Here is an 11,122-nt window from a genome sequence, read left to right on the forward strand (position 1 = left end):
CTTTATTTCCCTTTGTTTCCTTTTCTTTATATAGTTGCATGTAACCATCGATTACAACATATGGATATGAATTAAAGTTTGCTTTGAGGTATTCTCACGGTTGTGAGTGTGGCTGTGGTCGCTGGTTTCTTCTTCCTTCTCCCATTCTTCCTCCAGATTTCCTTTCTCTCAGGTACAATACACCTCTCCCTTTTATTCTTCCCCATTCTTTTATCCTTCCTTTCTTGCAGTCCTCTTTTATTCTTCTCTTTCCTGCCTCTTTGTGTTCTGTTTCTTATTTCTGCCCTACTACTATCAAAACCTGGTTGGAATAGAGATCCAGATCAAAATCCCTTGCTGGTTTCCTGTTTACCGCATTGGTCTGTTTGCAGATATATTATTTTATTAACTTACCTTTCAAATTTGCAACTGGTTGTTTTCAAGAGGACCTTGGGTTAGTATTAAACTCCTAAGGGTTCAGGTCCATATTCCTCTCGAAGGAGTTCTATCACTCATAACCAGCAAAAGAGTCTCCGCTGGTTTCAGGATATCTATTGTATCTTCCTTGCTGGTCGAGAGGTTGAAGGAGACATGGTGACCCTATTTTAAATGTCAACTTAGTTCCATCTTCCGTAAATACACTTCCCTTTATTCTTAATTCAATTTATATCATATAGTTCCAAATTAGCTTTAATTCAAATTCCCCTTTTATCCCTTTCCTCATTTAACTACCAAGAGCCTTTAAGATGCTAGTTAGTTACTGTTATGCCACTCCCCAAATACACTTGAAATAAATTATAGAATTGTCACTACTATTACACATTGAGCTGCTCAGGCACTTCGGTGGGCCCATAGCAACCCAGAATTAGGGTTTTCGAACCCATGGTCGCATCAGAGAAAGAAAGAAGCAATGAAGAATATCTAGAAACTAAAGGCCAGAGAAACTTTCTTGTTCAGTTGGTAACAAAGAATCAAGTTACAGAACTTGAATTGTAAACTACTATATTCTAGGAACAAGTCTTAATTCAAGGAACCAAGGTTAGTAAAGGGCCATAACCCAGCATAAATCTTGCTTGGGTACGGGGACAGTAGATTAAAAAGAGTCTTAACCTTCGGCTTCTTTCTAAATAAAGTGGCCACTCTCAAGACACACACCCGCATCTTCATGCTGGCAGCCGAGTTATTTTATCATGGCACCAAGTAAATGCTAAAAAAAAAAACATTGTTCAATGAAGCGGGTATGCATTAGCCACAACACACTGTCGTTGTTCAGTAACCACTGTGATATCCATACACAAGAAAAAGAAACATATGTAAAAGTTGATATGAAAATGCAAACCTGCTGACGCAGAAGGAATTCTTTCTGTGATTTTGACAGCTGTCCTTCAACCTTTTGGGTTATCTTCTCTGCAACGCGAATTGACTGTTACAAGAAAAATTGTTAAATGCAGTGCATATCTGCCTGAGTCAACTATCCCACCATTGCCTTTCCAGTTTAATCCAATAATTACCTGTAAATGTCTGTCAACTAACTCCATAGCTTTTGAGAGCCTTATTTTCAGATCAACTGAATCCAACATAGAAAGCTGCTCTTCAAAGCTTATTTCAAAACTTGCAACAAATATATCTGCAAGTCTGTGCACCGGAAGTGTCTCCAGAAGAGCTTTTGTCCTTCCAATGGTTTTCTGTTTCTGTAACCAAAAATGAGATGTCAATGTTACAAATAAGAATATGCGATCAGTATTCGGGATCCCTGTAAATCATGCATCAAAGAATAGCACAAATTACCAAGTTAATCAACACAATCAGAAACCCAAATAACATGGTTTCCTAAGAATTTGACATAATTTCATAAGAACTTAAGTTAGTTATGCCATCACATGCTTACACACATTGGTTTCTTTATTATTTTTTAGGAGACAGAAAATATAAAAAACTGAATGTGAGTAGGCGTACCCTACGCCTTATGTTCAGAGAGACTTTTCCCATAATGCAAATAATCATCGAGTGAACTCCTTGAGAATTAAGACTCCCAGTAGACAAAGAAAACTTACCCTATTATGAAATTTTTTGGGATAAAGCACTGAAAGTCTACAACTAGAATCTCAAGATTTATAATTTTCGGAGTTTTCTCTGACATTTGGTAGTCACAAGAAAACTGGGTTTGGACAACAATATGTCTAGCACAGGCCAAAGAGTTATAGTAGTTATCAGCAAGAATTATGGCGTTGAATGGCTCATTGAGTCTAATATCTGCATATCAAATTTTGTAAGATTCCACTACGAATCGAACTCTCTTGACTACTGTCCGAGAGACTAGATCAAATATGATTCCTATTTTAAGTGTTTACAATCTTGGCAAAATCAATTTGTTAGTTAATTGAGCTTCTTCTTTAAGCATTGTCAGCACAATAACTTTGTGGGACAAGGCTATTGGGGTTAATGAGCCCAACCTTCATTTAGACTGAAGGGGAAGGACTTCAGGAGGATGTCTACTTATGTTATATGATAGTTTACGGGAAAGAAGGAATATGCAGGAGGAAATATTGCAATGATTTATGAGATATTTAGATTAACTTGTTCTATTTTCAACCCAAAAAAAAGATATTCCAAGTGGGGATATTTGTATATTGTTACATGATTACATCGGCACCTTTGATATCTGTATATTATTACATCCTGCAAACTTTATGACAAATAAATCTGGATCATTACCCAAATGATTACCATGGTTCAGAAAACCTCAAATTTCAAACTTCAGCCTTATTTGGATTATAACTATCTGACCAAAAAAAAACTACTTTTATCAAACAAAAATGCTGTAGACAGGGCAACAATATAACATTGCAGATGTTTTGAAGTGGAGCAAAAACCCAAAAGCAGAAGCAAATATTTCCTATGTACTCGAAGACATTCTATGATTCATGTCATAGTTAACCTTTTGAACAAACCCAAAGTAGCAAATGAAACATTCCAACCCACTTGTTTTACCTGCTCGAGAACAGAGATCAGCTCCATTGCAGTAGCTTTGAATTGTCGAGACAGTGCTATAAGATCAGGATCTTGTTCAGCTTGATCCAACTCTAGTTAAGATAAAAATGAGAAAGCATCTCAGCAATTTGAAAGGCAATAACTTGAATCTAGCTCTCAACATCCACCGTTCACTGAAAATATTTTTTTTCAGAAGCTCAGGCTATTCATTGCAATATGACAGAAGTATTTCTACCAGTCCAATTTTTTCGTAAAACAATCAATATAACTCAAAGAGGAAATAAACCCTGCTTTGCAGCAAGAGGTATAGTCAGAGAGCTGCTATAGCAAGAATCAATGATTGAACTAGAGGTTAGCAAAATAAATCACTACTTAAGCTGTAGTTCCAGGATATGACTCACCCATCAATTGCCTAAATAGTTTTTCTGGGCTATTCATTACCATACTGAAAATTATCCACAAAAGAGTCTATTAATACATGGACACAATCTAGATGACCTCATTGCAAAGAAAGAAAGAAAACAAATATGGCAAAATGACCTTGGAGTGGCACACCTAGGAAGACCTTCCTCGATGGCCACCTCATTGTGCCACATGCAAGGATGATGTGGCATTTCTGACCACAGATACAGAGGTCATGATCTGGATTAGCCACATGTCAAATTTCAGAGCCGAATTCAATCAAATACCCTCCCGCATATTTGCATGTGTCCTGTATTAGTATGTGTCGTCTCCGTGGTCCTAATTTTGGTGTACATCTTCTTGACAGTCCTTGATTTTGAAAACTTTATTTTGCCAAATGACCAACTCTGTTTGGTCTCAAATTTGATAAATGAGTAGGGGACCACGGCCACATGAGCTGCCACATGGCAGATATTTGGCTGTAAACTGAACTATCATTCAAGAAGATCCTCCTTTTCAAACAAAACTTCCTCATAGTAGAACTAAGTGAATATCTTCTACCGTTCTACAACAGAAGAAAGAACTGCCTTTTAATGCATTTTGCTCAAGAATCTCCTCCCTAAAGAATAATTTATATGGTCTCATATGCACCATTTTTCAAATATGTAAAAAGAATATTATGGACTTTGGGGGCAAATATGTCATAGACTCGTAGTAATTAAATATATTAACTGTTGAACTTTCTAAATAGTGGCTGCTCTCCCAATAAAACTATTTAGTTTTGTTAGTGGCTATATAAGCCAGTCGAAAATAAAGAACTGAAGATCACAAATTTGATAAATTTATGAGTAGGGAATTTGTAGGGAATGTCTGGTTCATTGCAGCCTTAGATTGGGATGGAACAAATCAAAAACGGTTTGATGTATTAACCAATTTTGATCCAGGGAACAACCCAAAATGGATGCACAGTGGATCTTCCAACCTATTGACATGGTCAGATTGGCCTGTAGTTGATCATCAGATCCAGCCATTGGATGCCAATCCAATCGCATCAGACCAGGATTTGCTGGGACCATCACCAAACAAAGCCACAAAATAGATATTCAATCTGCCATCTCCTTTCAAGCAAATGTTTCCAAGAGGTTTCATCCCAAATGCCATAAATTATAGCCATGCAATGGAAATGGATATCTCGAAGTGTTTCTCGTTATAATATCAATGTATCACAATTTCATTTCCTTCAAGTACATTATCAAATTCTGCACTTCCTCTATACAAATCTGTAAAAGGACATTCAGTCTTTCAAGTTGCACATACACACCAGGTTCACCTGACCCAGAAAGGTATCTGGTCAACAGTTCAACCACCTGAACAAGCTGTCCAGTCTGTCAGACTGGAACATGAACAAAAATCCAAGCATTAATTCCCAGACCAGGTAAGCTTTCAACAACTGTGGTTTCTTTCCTAATTTCTTTAAGAAAATAAAAGGTTAATACTTGGCTTCAGCTCCTAAAGCTTCTATGCCAGCAAGAAGCTTAAACAATTAATTATTTGTTTCTCAATTTCAAGGTTACATAGGCAATATAGGGTTTCAATTTCCAAAAATTCAGTAATAAGGATTTCTGACTCAAAGATCACATAAAGGGTGTTAAGTAATTTCTTTGCTTGGTCCTCCATCCTGTGGAATTTAAGGGATCAATTCCTCTGCTCCCCTAGCCAATAAAATGAGATTATTATTATTATTATTTACATATTGTAGCATGGCTTCTTGTCTAGCTGTTTATTATCTTTCCGGTCTAGTACCTTGAGTTTTCTTTTAAAGGTGTTCACATATTTGCCTTCAATAAAATTCCATTACTATTCCCCCCGCTCCCCCCCCCCCCAAAAAAGGACGGGGGGATAGAGAAGGTTAGGTGCCGTTTGATAATACTTCTGTTCCACAGCAGTCTTTCTGAGCTGGAATTTTTTTTCTTATTTTTCTTGGGGGGTCTTGGGGAGCACTTCAGCGGGGTAACAATGTTATCTACGTGCTGAGGAACATATTTGCAACACATGTAGTATTGTAATTGCGGTCAACAATGCCAAGATGTCTGCATGATTTAATTTAAGACACCTTTGGTTGAGTGAGAACACCAATTCTGGTTTTCAAAATAGGCAAAATTGCAAAGTGCTGACCAAGTTGTCATTACATGCAAGATAGGAAAAAATTTCAATAACTTTGTGGATGATGAAGCAAGCAAACACAATAAGCATGAGGTGGCATATGAAGTAAGCATCACTTAAAGAGTTTTTTATTTCAGAATTTTATGTGGAGTGGAATTCCTCTCTTGTGCATACAGCAACTTCTAGACACATGGCTAGTTTTGATAATGCAACTGATGTAATCATGTAAGAAGTGACCAGCTGTGTATGGATCTCTCTTGATTAATATGTGGACAATTCCAAGGCTTATGTTTTGGCATTTTTTTTTTTTAAAAAGGACTAAACTATAGTGGACAGCAAAGTTCACGAGACAAATTCGGCCAAGAAGAGCTAAGATGGTGTAGTGAGTTGTTGTTATCCGATTACGGGGACGGATTTCATCAGTATTGACAGCAGCCTATTAAAGTATAGTCTCATGCATGGACAGCAGCAAAATGTATGAGTTGGCTAATAAAAAAGGGGGAGGAGGGGGGGGAAGAAAACTTACGTTTTTATGAAGTCCAGCTCATATTGGATTCTTCTAAGTGGTGAAATATCTGGAAATCTTTTCATATGAAGAATAGAAGGATCTTTTTCTTTTAAAAGAATCCATGAAAAAGAAGGTAAGTAGGGGGTCATTATGCGTGGAATCTTAAAGAACTTTGCTGATATATATGGATTTCTTGGATAGCAAGATTTTTTAATAAAGGAAAGGACACCTTGGCTGCCGACTTTATATACAATACCTCCATTGTTGCAGAACTGTATGGAGAAAAGAAGAGAGAGAATGCTGTCACTATGTTCTAGAAGGGAATTCGTGAGATCATATATTCTAATGCTGTGTTGCATTGAAGAAGGAGAGAATCTGAGGAGCTGTGTGTGTGATAGCAGAACAGTATGAGAGAGAGAGTTGTAGTTGCTGCTGTTCCTCTTTCGTGTTTATAGAAAATCAAAAGGGAGTCTAAAGGCTAGCAGCAAGCACACTCAGGTGGCAGAATCGGTTGATCCAATATATATATTTATCATCACCGAGTGGGGTTATGCAAATCAGGTTAGTACATTCATTTTTACAGACTTCGGTTAAAGCTCCATATTGTCACAAGGATCGATTTATGGAATCTAGCCTGAAGAGTCTACAGTTCTGAATTGGTTATTATGATCTGATTTTAGCAAGCTCCATCAGTTTGGCAGTTTTCTGTTCATGTGACTATTTTTGGGTAATCTGAGATTGAAGTTAAGCTCATGATCATCATATTATGCTGTTTTGAATATATTATTGCTGCGATTTTGTTTATGGCTAATCCAACGAACATAAAGCTTCCCTATGATGAGTTGATTTAAGTTGCTGTCATGCTGCTATTCTGAGATTGAAAAAAGATACTGCTGGTTACATAGTGTGAATCACAGGTATGATTTTGTTACTACTGATATGAGCTATTACCAGTAGTGCTGCCACTTTCAAGTTTATGTGCTCTTTATTTGTTGATGCTGTTGCTGCCCATATCTGAAATTATGACCATGATTATTACATTCCTGTGATGTGTTGTCATCTATTGAAGTTATGATTAGACTACTGCTGCCATATTGCTCCGGGTATTGCCACACCTTGTCTGAGAAAGTGGTGACTGGTTGAAGAAATAAAAATCAGAGAGTGCCATATGTTCATTTAAACTCTGATTTTTATCTTTCTACATGTATGTTTACTTTGGGACTTGGGTAAACATCATGTATCAGGCGTATTCATTGTAAACCAGTTAATATTGGTGATTGGTTGTAAACACTGTTACATGGGTGCGTGACAAGTGTATTTTGGGTTGTAGTTGCAAACACAGTGGGTGTTGTGTTGAATTTCTGTAAGGGGTGGGTACTCCTCACTGGTGGTGGCTACTGAAATTCCATATCGTGCTTATACATATAGGCCACTTTTCGAGTCGGTGCTCGACTGGTCATTGCACCGTGGACGTAGCCTTCGGGTGAACCACGTAATTCTTTGTGTGCCTTGTGGATGGTATTTATTGACGAGAGTACATGTGAGGGAACGATTTTAGATATCACTGATTCACCGCTCACCCTCTCAGTGATCCATTGGGTATAACAAGCAATGCGTTTGGTGGTAATAAGTGGTTCTGACCAAGTACGTTCCCAACCTACATCTACGTCTCTCTCCCTCTCTTCCCCACCTGATCTCGCAGTCAATCATTCTCCGTTCCTCCCTCTGCCAGTTTCCCTCTCATCTTTTGAATCCCTCCCTTCTATGGTGAGCATGACCACAGTAATCGCTCCTCCCTCTGCCAGTCTACCCTTAACAACTAACCTCTCTCCAATTTCTTGTTTCTTTTGTTGGCCTTCATCTTCTTTTTCATCTTGCAGCCCGAGGAATTGACAGTAGTGTGCATCGGAAGTTTGGAACCTCAAATGTAACTAATTGTACCTTGACAACCCCCTCCCCCTCTGGATAATGTGTAAAATCAGAATCAGAACAAATCCAAGTACAGAAGCAAAATGCTACAACGAATGATTGGATATAATAGAATTAAGCAGCAGAAGGCAGAACATTCTCACTAATGTCAGACATAGCCAATGTGTTTTCATGATACATCATAGAATCAAACATTTAGAATTCATAAAAGTAGACAACAAGAGAGGGTTAGAAGACCAGTGAACAAAACAAGAATTCACACCCTGGAAAATAATTAATAATTTTTTTTTAAAAAAAACCTTCAACCGAATCATTGGAATCCAATCATCCATACTTGCGGTTAACATGAGATCATTGTCGAGAAGGGGTTCAGATTCCGGAGGCAGATGGCCGAAATTCATGGCATAACACCAGCAAGAATGCATGGTTCTGAAGTATACTGGGAAATGAGAGGTTAAGATAGCATAGAGAGTGAAAAATAGGGTTCAAAGGAGGACTAAAGAAGAGAGAACAATGGCGTGAGAAGGAAAACCCTGAAGCAGCATCAATGTAAGAAGGGAATGCCTGTGACATGAGGCTATTAGGAAGATGACTCGCTATCAGGAAAGCTTGCATTATTTTTTCCCCTTTCAAAATGTTCTCAAAACAGAAGAACACTATCATTTTCCGTTTCTTGTTTCTGTTCTATTTTTGTTTCAAATGCCCGGTTCATTCTGCAGGAACACACAAACGAATTGGCTTTGCCAAATGCATTTTTACTCCATTTGTGCTCCCACAGAATAGAAGAACAGCATAAACACTCCCGCAAGTGTTACAAAATGGCACCTTAAAGCATAGTTGTCAAGGCATCGCCTAGGCATCCAGGCGCCTTTGCCTGGACTGGCGCCTTGGTGGCTTCCTGGTGTCGCCTTAATTTTTGCCCCCCCTCAACCATCTTGGTTCGCCTAGGCGGCATGACAATTATGCCTTAAAGTCCTTACACATTGGTTAAGTTCATTGCTGAAGTCAACAACCGTGTACACAGACACATAATTGATGTCCACAGAAATTGACAAAATATCGTCAAGCACTTTAAAGTTTAAACGCGAAGAGCGGGCTTAGATAATTTCTACAGACATGTTGAAGTAAGTTCCGACAATGAAGTTGTCCAGATGGTAGACAAGGTGTATTAGGTTGTGCATAACTGGTTAGCGGGTTAAGCTTACTGCTTTAGACTGGTTACTTTTAAAAGGGAAGGGGGATTAGAGAAACTTATGCAAACCATTAAATGTCCAATGGTAGAATTCTTCTACATAGCAAAGCATTCAAGGCCATCTAGGATCCACCAAAAAAAATTCTTTACAAAGAAATGCCGCATTAATATCCATCAGACAAACAAAAAAAAAAACTGTCACATTTCTAGAACAAGAAAACAGAAAAGATTACTTACCACACTTGGTCATATCAAGAGGAGTAATCCGGGCAACGTAATAGGTTCCCCTTGCACTAAGGTCTTGTACACTGAACCTGCACAAACCTTCAAGAACAACAATGTATGTGACCCTGCCACTTGGTTTTTCCACTCCTCTTGACAGATGCAGAGCTCTAGCAGCAACTCCCCTGAAATTAAAGGGTCAAACACTATTGATTTAATGTCTTAAATTGACTAGCAAAATACACACAAGTTCAATTCCTTTCGAAAACATATGGCTCTACTTCACTCAGAAGGCTAGGCAAAATAACATTTGAGATAAAGAAACTACAAATAAGCAGAAATTTACCATAAAAAAGATTAATGAATTAGGCATACCTTTTATGCCAGTGAATTAGTTCCTGTTGATTTATTCCATCCACCTTCTGAGAATCAGATGTGGAAACACGAACTTTCAGACTTCTCTCTCCAGATTCAGTACCCATACCTTCAAGATTCAAGAAGTTCCTTCCTCTCAGTCATAGATTCTAAGATGTACAATTCCAAATTATTCATCAGAAGCAACTGGAAGAGGAGTATTTTATTTTTTTTTTTGGGGGGGGGGGGGAATAAAGGTCAAGCTCACCTGGAGATAACGCAGAACCCACTGATGTGGTCTCTGCAGCATCTCGAACAGGCAGAACGCCAATTATTCCCTTCTCTTCTTTCTGCCATAGCTCCTGCTCCACCAATTTCACACTATAGAAGTTCAAACACTAAGTCAGTGTTTCTAAAATTGACGAAAATAAAACATTAAAAAAAATTAAGGTTCACAGACTAACAAATTAAAATCTCCAAAGAAACCAATCTCAATGCCAGGTACAAACAGAACCAGCATAAAATCTATACTATTAAGCTCTCCAAACTCAAATCAAATTATTCCTACACCGGGGGTGAAAAAGAAATTGTAAAATAAGTCTAGGGTTTCTGAGGCACAATACAATCAACCATCACCCAGTCGCCGAAGAGAAGCCAAAGGATGAAGCAAAGTACCTGCTAGCTGAGGTGCATCGAATTCGAATAATCGCGCCCGGTAACAACACCTTGTTCCTGAAGGGAAGAATCGCCAATCGACTCGGTAATTCAACCGATTCCGCCATACTCAAACTAAGAAAAGATTCAGAAGAAAGAAAGAAAGAAAAAAAAAAAATAGAGAATGAGAGAAATGCAAGGGGAACGAAGAAGACGAATAAGAAGTCTCTGACTCTACTGGGATTTCGAAATCAATAGGTCAGAAATAATCGAGCTGCTTATCTTTCGTTTTCAAACTGATCGGATTTTTTTTTTTTTTTTAATTTGATAATTTTCGTACAACCCGTGGGAACTCGAGAGCCGTCGATCTATAGATAAGGTCGGTCGATAGTGGGCTCCACATTGGCGTCCTTGTCCCCACGTGGGAGATTAGGATAGGAAAAGGATAGGAGTGGCAATTGATGTGGTTAATGGCATGCGTTTCAGTAAAACCATATGCATTGTATGGGGTGGGATTTGGGGATTTGGGGATTTGGAAAACCTCCGCTTCTTCTATTATTCCGGAAATCTACAAAAAGAACAATAAATAATACAATGATGATTGGAACCAATAGGTGGGACCCAACTATTTCTCGAAATTTTGCTGGGAAAGAAAAATTAATTTTCTTTTTTACATTACAAAATTTGGATTAGTATGATAGTATCCTCTCTAATTTATAAAGTTCGAT

The 11,122-nt window shown here is 38.1% G+C and overlaps 1 protein-coding gene across 1 annotated transcript in view; it reads right to left on the reverse strand.

Moving 5' to 3' along the window:
* Positions 1 to 10,659, reverse strand: part of LOC122664265 (lon protease homolog 2, peroxisomal-like) — a 33,974-nt gene extending 23,315 nt beyond the window's left edge. Inside the window, exons 1-7 of the mRNA XM_043860011.1 lie at positions 10,416 to 10,659; positions 10,009 to 10,121; positions 9,762 to 9,870; positions 9,402 to 9,571; positions 2,971 to 3,062; positions 1,491 to 1,670; positions 1,319 to 1,402 (exon numbers count right to left, since the gene is read on the reverse strand). Coding sequence (XP_043715946.1) covers positions 1,319 to 1,402; positions 1,491 to 1,670; positions 2,971 to 3,062; positions 9,402 to 9,571; positions 9,762 to 9,870; positions 10,009 to 10,121; positions 10,416 to 10,522 — 855 coding nt within the window. The 5' untranslated portion in view covers positions 10,523 to 10,659. The remainder of the gene's footprint in view (positions 1 to 1,318; positions 1,403 to 1,490; positions 1,671 to 2,970; positions 3,063 to 9,401; positions 9,572 to 9,761; positions 9,871 to 10,008; positions 10,122 to 10,415) is intronic.
* Between the last annotated feature and the right edge of the window lie 463 nt (positions 10,660 to 11,122).

The sequence above is a fragment of the Telopea speciosissima genome, chromosome 6, assembly GCF_018873765.1.
Source record: "Telopea speciosissima isolate NSW1024214 ecotype Mountain lineage chromosome 6, Tspe_v1, whole genome shotgun sequence".
Lineage (NCBI taxonomy): Eukaryota > Viridiplantae > Streptophyta > Magnoliopsida > Proteales > Proteaceae > Telopea > Telopea speciosissima.